We start from the raw sequence: 20,432 nt of genomic DNA, 5'->3' as shown, positions 1-20,432 counted from the left end.
TATACAATAGTAGACTGGTGACACAATCATATTTTGGAACGAACCCCACTTCTCGCTCCTTACTCGAAAGGCACCTCAATTACTGTTGGGTTGCTAAGCTTTCCTCCTCCTCCTCCAAGTTAAATCGCGCCACCTACAGTAAGGACTTCATAAAAATGCGCTGGCAAAGAATTCACCACCGATTTCAGGTTTAAAGGGTTTAAGCCGAATTTTGTTCTGCGAAGGACCTGTTCTGGATGCAGTCGCGACGCTATCAAATCACCATTGGTCGTTTTCCATCGACGTTCGATGTTCAGACCAACCTTGGCAAGTGAATTCCGGTGATCACGAATTACGTCGCGAATAGATTCATTTTGGACATGACCATGGCGTATTATGCAACATCTTTGTCTCCATTATCGCGAGGCGCCGTACATTGTCTCTTATAACCGACCAATATTCACAACCATACAGGGCGACTGGGCGAATGACACTGCCGTTAATTATAGACTTGAGATGTTAGTTGATACGTCCACCCGAAAGGACACCAGTTGTGGAATGCCACTTGATCAAGGTTGCGTTAATGCATGGATCAACGGCTCCATTGGATGATAGCATTGATCCAAGATATTGAAATCACTCAGCTCTGGGCAGGTCACTGCCCCTGGCAGTGATAGTGTCTGTTAAATGGGGATTGGTCGACAGAAGTTCTATTTTATTCAGATTCAATCTGAGACCGTGTTGCATGAGGCGATCATTCCATTTTTCGACAAGTTGCTCGAGATCATTTTTGTAAATAGATACTAGGAAAACATCATCTGCATAAAACAATATACAGGGTGCTGGACTTTGGATCTCCCGTGTGACAGTGCCCATAAAAAGAACAAAGAAGAATGATGAAAGAGCGCTTCCTTGATGAACACCAATAGCAAGACGAAGCAGTTTTGATGCACCCACCGCAGTTCGAACTTTACTTTTCGAGTCATAGAAGAGCAATTAAACCCAGCGCACGAGTTTTTCTGACACTGTGACAAGTGTTGTCGTAGAGAATACCAGATGAGACCGTGTGGTAACGGTCAAACGCTTTATCTAGATCCAGAAATGCAATGTAAAGACGGCGGTATTTTGTCAGTAGATTCCCATTTCTTGGCAAACCCGGCTTGATTCACGGTTATTCAAACGATGTCACGAATACGATTGTCAAGAATGCGCTCAAAAATCATCATTGTATGGTGGAGCAATCGGGTCGACCACTAATTTAAATATTCTGCTGTACTACCCTTCTTTTTAAGGTTTTGTTTTACAAACAAAACCTTATTAAAATCGGTTTACTGTCTGTCTGTCTGTCCGTCTGTCTGTCTGTCTGTCTGTCTGTCTGTCCGCCACACGCATTTTTTTCGAAGACGGTTATAGCGATTGACACTAAATTTGGTAGAAAGGTGGGAACTGTGAACGCTCATGCATATAGCGAGTTACATCCTCTTACGACGCATTTAAGGGGGGGTCCCCATACATGCAAAAGGGGGGTGTAAATTTTTTTTTCATCAAATATAGTCATGTGGGGTATCAAATTAAAGTTCTCGGTTAGTACTTTTCAAAGCCGGTATTAGTTTTGACTTTTGTTGAAAAGGTGGGGAGTGCGGGGGGTTGAAAGTGGTCATTTTTTTAGCGAACCCATTCTCAGGAACTACCCAACCGAAAAATCTGGAAAAAATCAGAGAGCTGCCACTATATGGTGCCTAGGCTCCGAAATACCCTCCATACCGATATCTGTTCAAATAAAGTTAATAATAGTATATTACTATAATTTTTAGTAATTGACAGGAAAACCCCCCTTAAGTTCACCCTAGAATCATAAAATTTTGCAGCAATATAGCCTACATTATAGATCATATTCCTGCCTGGTGAAAATCGCACTATTACTAACAAAGTTATACTAGGTCAAATCTGCGCTCCTCTGCAAATTCAAGACAATGAATGTCAATTTCACTTGAAAGTGGCTATTTTCACATAATATATGCATATTTCACGTGCTACATGCTAATGGGACAAATGCACACCCAAATCTCTTTATAAAAGAAACACACAAAACCTTTCATACCTGAAGCGTCTAGCTTCCGGTTTCCCGACTTGTTTCATATTGGAATTGTGGTACTTTTTTTCTGGTCATGGTGCTGGGACCCAACTCTTCGGTTTTCAGAGCTTAGATGGCGATATCATCAAGTCCTGTTGCTTTCTTTGATTTTGTTCATTTTATTGCTTCCTCGACTTCACTACTACCCAAGTTCCTCAATTTGGGATCCACTTACACTCTTCGAAGGATATATCTCCCTTTGTTATTTTCAAAATTTTCGGGTTTTCGATTCTTGTCCTTTTGCCGGTACTAGCTCCATAATTGAGCTTTTTACTTTTGTCGCTTGCTGGGACTCTAAAGGCTGATACCGTTCCCACTCCATTTCCTTGCTTTCTAACCTACTTCATCTTAAATAGGCATCAGAAGCATTTCCTTGCTTTCTACCCTACTTCATCTTAAAAAGGTGTCACCTGCCTGACTTTGTTGCTAAACACTGCGACATTTTTGCCTTTCAGTGCTCTAATATAGAAAAACTTAATGCTCCTTATGAGGGCCCCGATATTTTGATAGATATTCTACTTCGGCTGGAGGAACTCCGCCATCGACGCTCTCAAGCCCGTTCGAAAGGAGAGAAGGGAAGAAGCAGTCATAATGGCCATGTGACACCGTGGCATCTCAAGAAGTAGTTGGGGTAAACTTCACATGGACTAATTATTTTCACTATTTAGACAGAAACGCGGTGGCCTGCCAAGGTAGTTGCTCCTCCGTGAGGGAAAGCGGGGGGGACTAGGATTCACCTTCTCGGCTTGTTTTCTGTCGTATAATGGCGACTAAAAACCTACAATTCTCGAATATTTTTATGCTTCGGAAACCACTAACATGCCTTGTTGGTAGATTGATTTCAAATACGAGCTTTTCCTTTCGTCACTGATCTATCATTGTGTAAATACTGAAACTCTCCTGAACGACGATATCGAGGATGCCCACAAAGCTCCATTTCTTCGACTCAGAAGAATTTGAACTAGAATTTCAGCAAATAAGCTTGAACTTTAAATATCAATCTTCTCTCTCTTTCGACACTGTACACTTGAATTTTGGCAAGTTCTGCGCATCGGAAGGGGTCCTTCTACCAATCGACGATATCGCGATCCCCACTTCTGGACGTGGGAACCAAGACAGGTCTCTCAAGTGATCATCACTTAATGGCAGCTCAGCTTGGCTTACGTATTACGTCCGTATTTTCTAGTAGGGTGGAGAGCCTCGGCGCACGGAGCTCAACACGGTTCACTTTCGGCACCCCCACGCGCCGAGGGGTGTAATAAAATCTGACTGACATTAGAGACTTGGAAGCGATCTTAGGGGGCCGAAGGCTATTATTCTCGCTCCGAGTGATTGTGAACATAATGCGTTTCAGTTCCGGTATCGCTACCCTGAGTTGGAGGTTACTAAAGGGATAGCAACCTGTAAATTTTGAAACGTTAATGCTATTGAAACGTCAACAACGCGTCGGATAATGACTGAACTCACCCCGAAGACCTTCGGCCTATGAAGGAACCACTGTTGTTTTGGCCGGCCTTTTGGCAATTTACCATAGATTTTGCGTGCCCAACTACCCCATATCGACCGCGGATATCCTCATTTCGGATGTGATCAAAACGTATCATGCCACGGTTAGTAAGCAAAATACTGTTTTTATCGTTAACGCAACAGACATGTTCGATATCCTGTGTGGGTACGTTTCGGATTTTGGCAAGTCGATACAGATCTCTCTCGTCATCCCGAGTGCCCAATTTATCGTAAAGATTTGTAATGGTCCGCTCGGGTAGCAGCGATCGCTGTTGCCAATTGGCCAGCGTTTTATCATCGAGAAACTTATGGTAGAGCCGTTCAGGCTTCATTTCAACATCGTCATTCCAATGCCAAGTATCTCAGGTTATGTACCGCTTACTCGGCTTAGTGACCCCGAGGGTTGCAGAGGCCGCTTTGTGAATTGTGTCTTTAACTTGATTCCACGATTCTTCCACAATGATTGATAATCGCGTATTGATATGATTTCTTCTTTCTTCTCGCGACATCGCCGCCATTTAATGCGCGGCTGTTTTATCGGTAGCCTTATTCACAAGACCGCAATCAACGGCCGATGTTGAGGTGCGATGGTTTCATAGGGAACGGCTTGCAATTATTAGCCGTCTATGCGTCACGAACAGTTGCCCATTTCTCGACAGGACCGGGGCCCGCCCTGCTGTGTCGACTGAGGTGACGCCCTAGTTTTTTCCGAGGCGTATTACTCGATCCGATCATGTTGTTTTTAACGACATTGGTTGCATTTTCTAGGTCGGCATGTGGCGGGACCTGTTACCAAGACTGATCAGGTAGGATTTAGGAAAATGGAATAACTCCGACTACGCTTTGTTTATCTCTTTCCCTGATCTCAGCATTTTATTTTTGCTTTACTGAGGATAGTACAAAGTACGTTACCTCAAACCCTCCTCCTTTACCTGGGAATGGTAGCAGCACTTAGTTATCGCACTTTCCCTATCTGTGTTATTGGGTAGATCATCGATTTATTAACAAATTTGTATATCCGACGAACTAACAACGCTAGATCCGCTTTCGCTGCCTTAAATTTGGAACTGTAATTATTTTAACATGAAGATCAAATCGAAACTTTAATATGCTAGTGTCGTTTCTTTGTTTCTATATGGGAGTAGTACATGAAAGTGGCAGTGAAAAGGTCACGCATTAAGGAGGGACCAGACTTACATTGCTGGCTACCCCATGTAGTGGAACTCACAGATGGCTGACCAGTCAATCGGCCAAGAGCACTTGGCGCAGAAGAGTAAAAGAGGAGTGCGGGTGTTTGAATCCTCCAGGACTACAACGCATGTTAGTGTACCGGTTATATTGGCGTATAGGTGTGGTTAATGCGCTATACTCCACCAGTTAACCTGTTACTTTTGTCACCGGTGGGTTAGAATTCACCCCCGCCACTTCCCAGCTTGCCGTAAAAGGGGCGACTAAAAGGGATAGATATTTTTCAGCTAGGAACCTACAATTCTCGAATTATCTTATGCTTCCATGCCTCGAAGGAGCGCTGATTTCGGCTAGGAGCTTTCTGTTTCGTTAACGGTTCATCATTGGATTTTGAAATATGTAAATGCTCGACGATGATGTCGAGGCTGCTAAAGAATGTCCGCTTCCATCAACTACAACGAGAATGTTAGCGATGCAGGCTGGATATTTTGGCGTTAAGCAAGACAAGATAATGGAACTCTGGAGAGTACTCGTCTCTCCCTTGCCAGACACTGTTGTTGTATTCTAGCCGGCCTGCCCAAAACGGAAACGATACAGAGGAGAAGGAGACTTTCTATCCAGCAGGAACCTCCCAAAGGTGAAATTCCAATTGTAATCGGAGATTTGAATATCAAGATGAGCTCTGATAACACCTTGTTCCGACATGTGATGGAAAAACGCGATCTTGAGGATCGAAATGACAATGGTGAGAGATTTGTACTGCGGCATTTTGTAGCGTCCGGCGTCTCCTTTCCCAGTGAGTAGAAGAAGGAAATTGTCGCTAAGGTATAGCAAGGGCACCCCCTTGATGCGATAGTTAAAGAGCTATTTGCGTCCTCTCTACCGTCGTAAATATTATAGCTGAAATTATCCTGGAATGCATTAAAGAAAATTTCAAAATTTGATGGTCAAAGAACCCATATCCCATATTGCCCATATCAACACCCTGCCGATCGGTTTAGAAGATTGCTCAGCATTCAGACCTCCGCTTCACCTCCTCTTAGATCGAGGAGGAAGTTTTCGAAAACGTGAACAAAGATAGAGGCGCCATATATTTCGTTTCGCACCGTTTCTTCTGAATTGGAAGTACGGAAAGGAGTTCGCCGATATTATTTGTCGCCGATACTATTTATTACTGTTAATGGCGTGCTCCATGCTGCCTCGTCCAATAGACCATGGACCATGGCATCTTTCTTCAAGCACCTCGACTATGGTGAGGAGTAAAAGAGTATAGCCTTTCCAGAAATTACCTGGAGAGAGTTGAAGCACATCTCCGCGAGACGTAGAAGAAAGAAAAACACTGCTCCGGTTTGCTACACTCTACTTTTGCACTTTCAGCTAAAAGTATTCGTGTCGATTCGGGGACAATCCGTATATTTCTACGAGTCCAGCGTCGTGTTTTTGTGGTAAGCTGGCAAGTTTCAAATTCTTTCAGAAAAGATTCGCTGTGGATCTCATTGCTAATCCACTATTATCTTTATTAGATGCCATAGTTACTAACTTCTCTACTAAAAGTGGTCCTTATTCCGAAAGCGGGTAAAAAGGATCCTTTTCACCCTAAATCTTTCAGACCAATTTGCCTAACATCGTTCGTACTCAAAACGGTGGAGAAAAGCATAGACTATAACTATAACTATGCTAGAACTAACATTCTAAAATGTAACCTCCTACATCAGCGTCAACACGCTTACCGGGCAGGACGGTCAACTGAAACTGCTCTGTATCAGCTGACGGATGTACTACGGGATGCCATAGAAACAAACGAAATAGCACTGTGCGCGTTTTTGGATATCGAAGGAGCATTCGACAACATATTGCACATAGAGATAAAACATGCCCTGAAGGGCAGGGAGTGAGAAACACCCTGGCTTTCTGGATGGGCAGAATGCTAGAGAGTAGAAGTACCGATAGGTACAAATTCTATTGTCATGAACACAACTCAAGGCTGTCCACAGGGCGGAGTACTATCGCCGCTTATGTGGAGTATAGTAGAGGACAAACTCCTGGACGTGCTAACACATGCTGGAATACAGGTCCAAGATTACGCGGACGACATTGTTTTAATCTGCAGGGGTAAATATGAGAATACCCTATCTCATAGAATCCAAACTGGACTGAAGGGTTATTAGTTCTTTTTGTAGGAACGAGAGACCGCGGATTAATCCGGCCAAAACCACCATAGTACCATTCACTAGAAGACTTGATCACTTAAGAGCAATAAGGTTATATGAAAAGGAGGTGAAACTAGAAACAGAGGTCAAATATTTGAGAATTACACTAGACCAAAAATTACTCTGGAAGACACATGTCGGAAACACTTGTTGGAAAGCAAAAAGGGTTCTAATGACTTTCAAGTCCATTGCAGGAAAAAACGGAATTGCAGCCCGAAGATACTACTTTGGATATACACTGCAACATTAAGGCCAATGATTACCTATGAGGCGGTAATCTGGGCGAAAGAACTGAACTCAGCACACTAGCCAGGGAGTTACACAAACTCCAAAGACTGGCTTGTGTGTGTATCAGTGAGGCAATGAGGACATGTCCAACGGTATCCCTGGAGGTTCTTCTAGGATTAACCCTTCTCCATCTCCACATACAGATACCGGCAAGGAGGACAATATTCAGAATGGCCGTGATGCGAGGAGCTGCCTAAACCGAAGGAAGATTGATCTTCTTTCTAGGCGGTATCCCGAATTACTGATACCAAGGGATAAAATGTCAACGAAAATTCACTTCAAAAAGAAGTTTCAAACGTTGGAGCAACAAGGCAAACTAGGAGAGCATGGTTGGGACATACAGCAACTGATTACTTGGTACACTGACGAATCCCTCAGAGCAGAGGGAGCGGGTGCCGGTGTTATTGGTCCAAGGAAAATGTACTAAGAGCCAATGGGTAGGTACACTAGCATATTTCAAATAGACAGATGTGCCTCCTTTAATCTCCAAAGAACCTACAGGGGACAGAACATTGCTACTCTCACCGAAAGCCAAGCAGCTATCAAGGCACTCTGGTCCAACCAGGTAAACTCTAAACTAGTATGGGAATGCCTTGAGAGACTAAATACGCTGTGCTCGTCCAACAAGGTCTGGATACCCTGGGTTCCAGGCCATGTTGGGTTGGAAGGCAATGAGGCAGCGGACGAAATAACCAAGAAGGGAACTTTTACACGGGCCAAAACCCTTCTAGTGAAAAGGGGTTCATGGCTATGATATTAAAAAAATGACGAGAAACGGTTGAGGGAAATATACTGGGCGGGCTTACCAGGAATGAAGCAGTCCAGGGTGCTTATTGGGGGATACGAACCCATGCACAGAAAGGATTGCTTCAACCTCACCAAAAAGAACCTCTGAATCATAGTGGGAATTCTCACTGGTCACTGTCGGTTAAACTATCAGATAGGGAAGCTAGGGAATCTACGGACACTGCCTGCGGCTTCTGTGGGGACTGTGATGAAATCTCCTGTACATGTTCTGGGTCAGTGTCTGACACTTATGCAAAGTAGGTCGAGGCATCCGGGAGAACACTTAATACCAGATGCACAGTGGAAAGATCTAGAAGAAGGGTGTATACTAAAGTTCTTGGTTATAGGCTTGCTTGAGATACTATGATTCTATCTTTAAGGACCTGGTGCGACTTTCCCTTAATAGAATAATAATAATAAGCGAATGCGAATGAACCTGCCTCATGACATCGGAGGTGGGGGCGTGGCTGACGTGGTAGCACAACATCATCGCCAAGTCGACTCGCTGCGCGCTTATTTTTACAGTAAAGAGCAGACGAATACCTTGCATGCGGCTGTCTGTAAGGCAGACTATGGAGTGACTCCAGTTAACTTGAAGGATCGATCTTTCAATTCTCTGAGTGGCTTGAAGTCGGACCAAAAACGGATCGATGAACGGAAATCGAAGGCAATGCACGGTAAACACGTGAATTGTATTTGGCAGCCATTTATCGAACAGATGGCTGTGTGCTGGGGAGCTCTTTGCTGAGACGGATGAGTTCATGTATGCATTTTAGACGGCGTGATAGCCAAACGAGCTTATAAAAAGCTCATCATGAAAGAACAGGTGGAGAACGACCAATGCAGAATGTGTGGTTCGGCGTTAGAAACGTAGGACCATCTCAATTCTGGCTGTACTGTTATGACACCGATGCAATACATCACCAGGCATAATGCTGTATGTAAGATTATCCATCAAAACCTTGCATACAAGCACTAGAACATGTTCGGTTTACCGATATGAGCCGCAACCAATTCTTGATAGTTCTGCTTACAGCATGTATTGAGATCGACAAGTTCTGACTGATTGCCATACTCCACACAACAAGCCTGACGTACTGTTAGTTGACAAGACGGGTCGCTCCACGTATATTGTTGATGTTGCCATCCCCCATAATAGCAACATTGAACGGAAATACGTGGAGAAGAAGGTGAACTATGAGCCATTGGCTCGGGAAATCAAAGAAATTTGGCGTCTCGAGCGGGTGGTTGTAGTTCCCATAATATTGTCAGCTACAGGTATTGTACCTAAATCCCTGACGGCTTCCCTTGATGTCCTGGGACTTTCGCACAGTCTGGTTCAAACCATGCAGAAGTACACCATTCTGCATACGTGCTCGATGTTGCGGGGAGTACTCGACGGATTCTCCCACTGACCTACCACCGGCCACCACCACCAGCGCCCCTTTAGTTTTTAAATAGGTAGGATCGTCCGAGCCTAAATGCTTGGCACTTAGTGCTAGTATTAGGTAAAATCCGGCATCTGCCGAGATTGTGATAACTCGAAAATAAAATAACTTCTCCACTACTGAGGCATTACGGTCGATGGATACTAACTTTTGAAATAAATTAAATAACGATGTTCAGTTGGAATTGACATAAGTCCGGAAAAAAACCAATATCCTTTATGTTTCTCTTCACACTATTACTTTGAGCTTATAAAATCACAGCGCACAATATTTGATGAACCAGTTTTGCCTTGATTGCAATTTCTCTTCAGTGCCCATTAGACCCAATTCAAGCATAAAATATTCAGCCGCCATCCTTGAAATAACAAATAACCTTTTAGTCAAATTTTCTATGCAAAATCACCATCAATTATTTCTACGTTTTTCACATGCATACACATAGGAAGCTCGCTCGTTTATGAAAAGGTGAACAACTTTGGCATTTCGTAGACAAGCTACGTTAAATATCAATAACGCGGTGATCTACCCACAGATATACGGCCGTCAATCATGCGTGGGGGTCGCGTTATCTCCATTAAAAGGAAAAAAACTGAAATTTCAAAATTAATTTGTAAAATTTCTCCACTCCCTCTACCCTAAACCATTCGACTCTGCAGAAATTGAAGGTGAAGCGTTCAGTTGAAAAGTTCATTCATAAAGGGAAAGGTTGAGTTTCTGGGAACTTGTAAGGATGCGTAGGCAAAAGATAAAGCGAAGAAAAAGAGGAATTAATTTTTAAACGGTTTTGATTCTTCAGGGTAATATCATCGTGGAATTTTGCTTTTAATTATGTCCTCTACATTTTTTTAAGACACATGTATTCAACTGAATGTAGGCGATTCATGTTGGAGTAGTCCTTGAGAAGAGAGGGGGGTGGGTATGAAATTGAAAAATATGTACGAGTACGTTACAATCTAAACCATTTTCCTTATCATCTACATACGAGTACACGAGAATATAAGCACTTCCTACTGAATAAGGACTTTCAAACAACTCCCCATTGTTATCGATTTGAAGATCCGTGCATGCTTGTCATAAAATCAAAACCACTGATGCCTCAAATAAAAGCAGCTGAACTGCCTTATTGCCTTGTCTTATGGGCTGAATGCCATTTTATTTCCATCTCCCGGAAGTTTACAATTTAACAATGTTTATTGGGTCTCATTTAGACATTCCTTTCCGTCGAAATACAATTTGCTGCTCGTATCCGTAATGTAGGAAAATGGAGCCTTGCAAAGTAGGGAAAAGCGAGGAACGGAGACGGGATTCTTAGGAACATGTCATCTTGATAGCACTTGAATATTTTCGAAAGGATTTAACAACAAAACAGACTGTTCGACATATTTAATCGTAGGAGACATTCACTTTCTTTCAAGCCCACGTCCAATTCATTCATCGATCTCTCACAGCTGATGCCAGACATCCTAGTATTGGGGCACAGCTTCAAGGAAAATATTCAGATATTTTCCTATGGCTACAAGATTTCCTATTTACAATGTAGGTTTAGAATTGGGGTGGCGGGATTCGATTACACATATTGTGTCCTTATATGTATGTTTCCTGTACATAAAATGGAATGTGAGTGTGAAGAACGCATTTCGGATGGGCTAAATTTAACGCAAGGATCGATTTTGTATACGTACACTAACATCCTCGTGCACATAAGCTCTTGAGATACGTCACATCTCTACTTTTTAAGTGTTGTCCTATTTTTACAAGTACCCAGCGAGTAGTAATATGTTATGTATATTGCTGAGAAATTGATGGCGATTCCTGCACTGCGTCGTATATTTTAAAATTACATCACGTACTTGTTCTTGAAAAGCTCCGTTGGAGAAATAGTTCTTGTAAAATGGTCCTTAGAAGTTGAGAAAAGTTTTGCGGAATTTATAGGCAAATTCTGGGTACCTAAGATTACTTTTCTCAATACGTCCTCGGATAGATGTGAGTATGCAGAATAGATTCTGAAATCTTGGAAATTAGTTAGGGAATTTCTAATTTTTGGAATGTTCTCTTCCTTTGAAGTTTCTTGTGCATTGCTGTGTATATTGTAAATGAATAATTCCATAATTTCACTGAACGTCTGATAATATTGCACATATTTTGGGAATCGATAAATACAAACTTTAGAATAGTTTCGAAATTTAAATTACATTCTGAACATTCCAATAAAATTTAATTGATTGATCGATTAATCTTGCGGAGTGATTTGCCATCAGACATCTCTCCATTTTTAAATTTTTATGTAAAACAAATACTCAATGAATACCGATCTGGACACGCAAATGTGTGGGGCTTCTAGCCACTAAGGCCACCTCGATTCCCCCTGCTCCCTTTAACCGTAATACTGTTATATCACGGAACGGAGATAGCTTACTTTGGCTAGGACACCTTTCTTCTATTCGCCTTCCTGACCTTTTCCACAGTCCGCAAATTACCCTGGATCATGGGGATCGTGGAGTTAATGGCACAATCAATTATACTACCATCCTCCAGGCGGATTTTCAAGAGATAGCATTTCATTTAGAGGTCTTCCCAAGTTTCTCTTTTCTTCTACAAACCTCGGGCAATAGAAGAATACATGCACTGAGGAACACCTTCGCAATTTGGAAAATTTATCCTCTTCAACTGCCAGCTCCGCGCTACCCAACCAATCCTTAACGATACCGATTGTTTCACATAAGCACAACTCAGCATCTTCGAAATGAATTACTACCACACCCAGTACTATGTAGTCAATGTAACTCACCACCGTGCTAACCCTGTTCACCACCTCCCAAATCTAAGCACGCCCATTGCAGAGTGAACTGGGGAAAAATCGGAATAAGGAAGACGTGCATGAAGGAGATTTTATCCAAGTAGTTTCCAGGGTCCAAAAAAGAAGGCGGAGAAAGATAAAAGGAAACAACTGACAAGGCTGCCAAGCCTCGTCTGTCCAAATAAGAAGGCTACAAACCAAAATCCTGTAACAGAAAACACGAGGAAAGGAAGAAGCACAAGACCGTCGGTTTTGTTCATTAAGCCAACGGAAAGCAAGATGTTTGTGGAAGCCCTTAGTAAAACTGTCCACAGAATCAAACCCGAAGGCAACGGAGCAGAAGTGTCTTCCATACGAAAAACGAAGGGTGGCGCAGTCGTTGTCGAACTAGGCCCGAAGCAAGAGTACGTTCTGGGAAACGGTCAAGGAGTTACTGGAGGAGAAGGGTTTCGTTTCTAGTCCAGATAATATGTGCTCTCTAAAAATCTCGATTGGCAGAGGGACCGGATGGCAAGGGGCTTCTGAACTAAGAAGTCTGAATTTACTGATTTGAAGGCTTCCAAAGGGGAGCGTTAGGGTTAGGCTGAAGTAATATGTCAAACGGTTAAAGCCTAGTTCTCTCATGACGGAGATGTTTCGGTGATAATTCGACGACGTACCTACCCTACTCCCAAAAAAGAAAGCACTCGGGCAATCATCTTTCTCGCGCCAAAAACGAAAATTGTCAAGCATTTCTTCGAATTCAGACTGTGTCAGGCTTGGTGGGTAATAGTAACTGCATACACGCACACCACCTATCTCCAACCCCACAAACTCACTGGATTTCCTCATGCTACATTGTGTGGCTTAGTGACCATGCGCCCGTATCGCTGTTCCATCAGTCTAATCTCTGATCCATACATTACCGTCAGGATTTCAGTATCGATTACTGGCAACTTCCACCTTTGACTCAAACCTAGCAAATGCTTTGCGACCCTGCAATTATTAAGGTCTGGGTATTTGAATTAACTTCATTTGCTCATTGCAATGATTGCCTTTCTAAATCTCGAGCATTTGAAACTTGGTGCAATACGTCTGTTATCCTGTACCCTTTCCTTTCTTTCCTTTGCACAGTAGGCATATGGAATCCCTAATGCAGTCTTTGGAAATATGTCCTTTTTTTCCAGGTCTTCTTAAAATTGGTGAGATCGACCAATGCCGCTAGTGCATGCTTTCTGAAGTGTTCAAATAAAAGGCATTTGAAACACCTCGTTGATGTGAGCTGCTCTTTCAAACGGCGGTCCCCATAAGGTTGGAACTTTTCGACCTCTTTGCTTTGTCTTACTTGTGGCCAGGCTTTGCGAACTCACTATAAAATCTCGGCAAGTTCTTCCAACTTGAATTATTTCCTGAAGGCAATACAGATTTCTCCCTTCGATGCCACTTCATCAAGATCTTTACCCTGTATATTGGTCCCATGCTTTTGGGTGCGCATTGCGGTATTCTCTTCGAATGTCGTCTTCTGATTGACATTTATTCCTACCTCCTGCGATCTGGACTAGAGGACGCTAATCACCCTCGCCATATTTTTTATGGCTTTATATACATTCAGCTTGTCCTTCATCAACTCAGACAGCTCAACCATTTCCGTCGTACGCTAGGTGAAGGGTAACAGCTGCGGAACAATGGTCTGATCTTTACAAGCCCCGGCAATTACTCCCTTTTACTGCGCTTTATCTTTTACGGCCTTTACGTTAGCAGGAGTTTTTCCTGAATGGGTTCTTTTTCTTGGTTTTGAAGTACCTTCTGCTGCTGCCCTTCTTGGACAAATGCAGCTGATATTATTACAACTTTGTCGTCCACGGATTTGCTTTCAACTCATCTCTCTGCGATTTTGTTGCTGGCGTTGTCGGTAAGGTCGTATTTCATTTGAACACCTCCTCCAAATCTAAATAAATTGAATCATTAGATGCCACGGTAACCTGCGAGTTGGGGCTTAAGAATACACTCAAGGTCTTCCCTGCTTAACGAACAAGACAACTGAAAAGGAATACAAATTTGCGGGCAAGAAACCTGGAAATTTCATAACTTTATTGCTATCGAAACGCCAACAACATCTCTAATAGGGACTGACCCCACGGCAACGACCTTTGGCTATCGAAAACGGACTTTGGTTGGTTTCTGCAATATGCGAACACTCGTCGACAACTGTATCGAGGGTCCTCAGAATACTTGCTTTTTCAAACTTGAGCAGGAATTCCAAGCTGGACATTTTGGGCTTAAGCGAGGTAAGATGGTAAAACTCTGAAGATCACTCCTCTTCCATATGCGGCATATATGCTTCTGTACTATGGAAGGCGATTCCGGTGTCGAATTGCTTCTGACTGCCAGATTCTGTTTCAGGTTAAGGAGCGCGATAATCGTGCAGTGCTTTGCACTGGCGACTTCCGATGCGGCAGAGAAGGATGCTTTCTCCAAGCAATTGGCTCGAACATGTGATGGAGAACACGGCTTTAACTACCGTAGGGCTAATGGTGGGAGGTTTTTGGATTTCTGCAGTTAGCACCGATTCGTCATTGGTGGCACATTGTTAGAGCACAGAACCTGCCATAATGGGTTTCAAATGACCGACATAGTATCAGCAATCAGGTCGACCACTTCGGGATCAGCAATATATGCAGGAGATATCGGCCCCGAAAGGGGTCACCATTTGATGTTTGCTTGCGTGTTGCGTTCGCCACTTCTCGCGGGGTTGGGAATTTTCGAACCCCTAAGTTCAACATCGGCCGCTTATATGATCCAGCTGTTGCGCGACAGTGGGTGAGCTATCTTGCTGATCGGACGGCAAATATACTGAGTAAGCTACCTGAAAATATCGATAAGCATTGGGCCGCCATAAAAAGCTCTTTTTCAGGTGATATGCAAGTCGTCGGCCTCGTTCGGAAGAGGCCCTTCAACCCGTCGTCCAAAGCCATTATTCGCCTCTTACTGGAATGAGTGCAATCGGCTGCCGCTTCAAGGAGATTAAGAAAAAATTCGGCGCCAGTGCTATAAATGATATTTCAGCATATAAAGTGCCTCTTTATGATGTCTAGACTTCCCAAATAAGGTTAATAAGAGAACAGCGATGAACGGGAGGAGACACACAGACAATTGCGTAGCTGCTTAAAAGAAACCATTCAGAGGAGTAAAAAGAACTGCTTCAAACAATTGTGCGAACGTGCCGATTTAAACCCAATGGAGGGGAGGGGGGGGGGAGGAGGGGTTGGTCTGCAGGATGGTAATAAAAAGGCTATGAATATTGTTCTCCAAGTCACCTACCGATTCCTCCTCCCACGAAAACGGTAAAAGGCACATATGGGTCCAGTTTACCGAGTGGGTAATACCTTCAATAACTGCAAAAGAGTTGCGGGTAATATATGATAAGATCGGTAACAGCAAGCTCCCAGGTTTGGATGGCACCTTCAATAGAGTTTTGAAGCTGGAAGTGAAGACTAGGCCCGACCTCTTTGCTTCTAGGCGTGGCTTAAAGAATGAATATTCTCCTCTCGGAGAAAAAAACAAAAATTAGTGTTGCTTCCTAAAACCAGTAAAACACCTAAAGATCCTGGATCATCTCGCCCGATCTTTCTGTTGGATAGAATGGGGAAAATGTATGGTTTTCAACACGTCCACTGTACTATGGATGTAATAAGCATGTTGGATGCCTTGTTGGCATTGGATGTTAAAAACGCATTCAACTTTGAAAACTAAAATCGAATTAAAGAGGCGTTATCTCTCGTAAGTGTTCTCGGATATTTAGCAAGCCTGGTCGAAAATTGCCCCTCAGAGAGGATTCTTTTTTGTGAGAGACTTATAAGGACCCAAATAGTACATTGTCACAACGGGGGATTCACAGAACTTAGTATTTGATTCCTTGCTGTAGAATGTCATGTAGAATGGGGTATTTAACCTTTCCACCCTAGAAGAGCTTCGATTGTCGGCTATCCGGATGACCTCGCTAAGGTTGCTGCAGCAAAGCACCCAGAGGATGTGGAGAACTACGCGACGGTAACAGCTGTAAAAAGTCGAGATGACCTTGACGAATGAGAATAATGAAGCGATCTTAAGAACGAACCATAGAAAGGGAAACACTGTGTGAGTGGAAGTCGATAGATATACGGTCGTCGGAGTTAGTTTAGAGGTAGTTTAGAGTGATGATTGATCCCAAACTGAGCTTTAGGGTATACTTAGAGTATGTGTATCAAAAAAGAGCTGACGGCTCTGAAGGTTCACGGAGTTGTTAGAACGAGATTAGATGGGGCAGTCCTGGTGGTGTCGGAAGTGATCCCAGTAGACGTTCTGGCATAAGAAATGAATGGTCTGTGCCATGCAAGATATATGGAGGGCCCACAGAGAGTCACATGTTCTGTAACAACGGAGGAGAACACAAGGTCCATTCCCAACATTAGGGTGTGACTTGAGCGGACACATGAGGGGAACAACTACTACTTGATAACACGGTGGGAGCTACAGGCAGTATCTACATCGTTTCGGGTTGGATAGTTCACCGAATTGACCTCGATGGTATATCCATGAATGGAGAATATGTAGTATTCCCAAAGTTCGGAGTGGAAAGGAGGAATCTGAACCAAGCGCTGGTCAGGAGCGCGAGCCCACAGAATATAGTTGGGAGATGTTGTGCTCGAAGAAGAACTGGCTTACGGTTTTCTCCGCAATCGATATTGCAGTAGTTGCAACAGTGCGTAAAGACGAACCCACCCCAGAAAGTAATACTTAAATGGGGGTCTCACGCGATTGGAGCTGAGAAACGCCAGGGCTTGTTTTCAGTGTATTGAAATCCCACACTTGCCTACTCCAATTCCGAGGTTCACTCGACGGAGCTGCAAAGGACGTATCTTTCTAAGATTTATGACCCCAAAAAAGTCAAAGTTTCCCCTTTTGTGTAATTCACTGTAATCTAAGATTTTATATGTCTGTATTACATTAAAGTGAATAATTCTACACAATATATGTATATATGTTACAATTAGGCACAAATAAGACTAATATCCACTAAAATATTCTTACATAAGAAATACAACGTTTTATACCAAAAGCGTCGAGCTTCTGGATTTTACCTTGTTAAATATACATATGGACATTCGATGGAATTAGTTTGTTTCAAAATGAGAATTGAACTAAGAAATTATCCTTGTCATTTCCTACCCCAAGCAATGTTCCTCTACTCTTTGTCATTCACCCGATTTTCGAAGGTAAGCATTAAAGTCATCAAATGATATTATCAGCCAGGAAATGGCGGTGCACCCCAGATTTCAATCATCTAGTTTGATTTAAATGTGGAATACGCACTTCATATTTCAGATAGTTCACATAAAATAATCATTGTCCAAATTATAGGAATCAAATTTCACTAAAAGTCAACCTGTTGAGTTAACTCATTTATTTAATGGGGTCAACCATTCAGGGTCATCGACTAAATAACGACTTTCCCAAGTGAAAATGAATTCCACATCCTCCTACTTATTTGGGGCTGAAAATTATTTTTTTGGAATGACCACCACTGTGGTTCACCCTTAATGCGAAACCACTTCCGTTGCCACGTTAACTAAACCTCGAACAACACCCCCGTTAACATGGGCGCTCAAATCATAAGTTACATTGTTCTTGAAGCCCGTTAAATCGTCGGTTTCGTTGCACATGTCCAAGCCTACTCCGAACTACTGATCGCACCATGTCACTTCAGCGAATGGATTAATTACAGGTGTGATTGGAGAAAGGAATGATTTCCGTCAAGTCCGGAATTTCATCGCCGGCCTGAAATAAGGATACACCACGAAATGGGTAAAGCCAATCAGAGCCAAGCTTCCCATCTACGGCCCTAATTAATACATAGTAATCGTCGATTTATTGGTTTGCACAGGTATTTGTCCATTGCCAGAAAATCAATTGCAAGTGAAGTACTCAACTGTATGTGAAGTTCTCAAGAAATCCCTTATCAACGCTCAATTTATACCGAAAATCTACACCCGAAATATACCCCCTCCTCTTGGAATAACACGGCGAAAAGTTTAATGAACGAAACAGTTTCAAAGACATAACTTCCCGTACTTATGCAAAAATCCTAGAAGATAATAATATAATTCCTCTTTAGCCAAGGGTTAAAAGTTATAGTAAGGCACCAGGAATGCACCACGAACAAAAGGAGGAAACGCGACACTTAAACTATATAAACCGTGTCGTATCACATTATCATACTTGTTCTCGGAAAAACCGGAAAAATTTTCTTGCTCGACCATAAAGGAACAACTTCTGACATACATTTCCGTGTTGTGTCGAAGAACATGAGAGGAACAGTGGAAATTTTAATGTTCGATGTTTTCTTTGCCACGGAGGAGAGTAGGAAACTCACGCTTGCAACTATTATGCTTCCGTGCTGGTGTTGCTTAGTATTTTTCAGTGTTTTCATTTGTATTTCTAGTAAATAAGGACTTAATTAGCAGACACTTTTGTCATTTGTTATATTTCGTGCCGTCTATTGTGTTTTGAGTATGTGTCCTACTTTGCCACACTTGCCATTCTTTGCTTAATTTCCTCATGTGGTTGCCAGCGACCGCATGAAGTCAACGCTCGCACAAGAGTTCACGTCACTAGAATGGCCGGGGTTTTATAGAAAAGTTCTAGACTAAGTTTCCGAGAAGTTACTTTTATTGTAATTGTCCTGAATTTTCCTTTGACTTCTTAGGACTTCGGTGATAACATATATTTTCTTTGCAGGGTCTTCGTGGCGGTAATATGACCGATGCATGTGAAAGACATGACCCTTGTCAGCATGGCGGAATTTGCATATCAACAGATTCAGGTCCTTTATGCGAATGCCGTAATTTGGAATACGAGGGACCCTACTGTGAAAAAGGTAAGTAGATTTCTCTTGTACATACAAACATTTAAAAACTAGGAAGTTTGAAATTTGCATTGAGAACTTTTGAGTAAGATTTTGAATGGGGGGACAAATTTCCGTGACATAAAATTAGAAGTTAGGAACAAGGTGGCATAATATTTCTTGCCCGTCTCGCCAATTACAATAATGTATTCTGATAAGCAAATCATGCGGATTGCGAAAACCCTTCAGTAGATCAGAAGAACTCCCCCTAGTGGCCTCCGGAATTCCTATACACCTTAATTCAATAAAAAATAAATTAAGTCGAAAGTAGAAATATCTTAGACTGCTTGGAAGATTGTTTAACAACCGAGAAGCAAGGGCCATTTTCCTCCGACGATACCATACATTACAGCTTCCATTCAAAAGCCCGTTTGTCCTCAAAGTAGTCTTAGTCAGCCGAAATATGAAACCTGCTGCCATTTCATGGTTCTCTACGATAACATATCTTTTAAATTGGGTATGCTATACGTAGACATGACTACACCGACAGAAGAAATGAAATCGACTGGACTGATTCTGACCAAAGTGTGAGGCCAGATAGAAGCAGGAACGTCACTCTCGGAACATTTCATCATCAACAACGGTCTAAGGACTCAATAAGCTAGAGTGGATAGATCAGCTTGGAAAATCTGTACAAACGAGAATTGATTATATTGTACCATAAACAAAGAAAACGTGGAAGATATTGCCTGAGATGGCTTAGGGCCGCAGAAAGCTACCAAGGGAATTGATTTGTGGACCTCGGCGCCCATCCGAAATATTTTGAGTTGCTCGTGAAGGTAAACCTATATCGAACACCGAACCCGGTTATCAAGAGCTGTTGTACGGCGGTCGTTGCGTTGAGATAACAAGCCGACGACGTCATTAAAGCCCTCAAGAAGATGGCGAACCGGCATCTCTGACGACGAACCATCAACTCACGAAATTGCGAATTACTAGAACTGACTCCTAAGGAGATCCCGGGTTCCCATGAGAACCAAGAAAAACGAACTGTCGTTCAGTCCACACCAAAAAACGACCCCACTGAGGTTCAACAGTGCACTGTCTACTCCCCTCATCAATCCAGTTTACCCGCTCTGAAGACTCAAAAACCGTTTTCCATCAGCTCCAATCAAGACCCAACAAACATCTCCATTATTCAACCTCAATCGACATCAATGAACACTAATTCAAA

At 42.7% G+C, this 20,432-nt stretch overlaps 1 protein-coding gene across 4 annotated transcripts in view; it reads left to right on the top strand.

Annotated features, from left to right (window-relative positions):
* Nucleotides 1-20,432, top strand: part of LOC119650608 (neurexin-1) — a 371,754-nt gene that overhangs the window by 191,350 nt on the left and 159,972 nt on the right. For all 4 annotated transcript variants that reach the window (XM_038053478.1, XM_038053477.1, XM_038053476.1 and 1 more), the window contains one exon: nucleotides 19,093-19,231. In XM_038053478.1, coding sequence (XP_037909406.1) covers nucleotides 19,093-19,231 — 139 coding nt within the window. The remainder of the gene's footprint in view (nucleotides 1-19,092; nucleotides 19,232-20,432) is intronic.

Source organism: Hermetia illucens, chromosome 3 (assembly GCF_905115235.1).
Source record: "Hermetia illucens chromosome 3, iHerIll2.2.curated.20191125, whole genome shotgun sequence".
Classification (NCBI taxonomy): Eukaryota; Metazoa; Arthropoda; class Insecta; order Diptera; family Stratiomyidae; genus Hermetia; species Hermetia illucens.
Note: the sequence above shows the minus strand (reverse complement) of the source record. Positions and strands in the feature narration are given on the sequence as shown.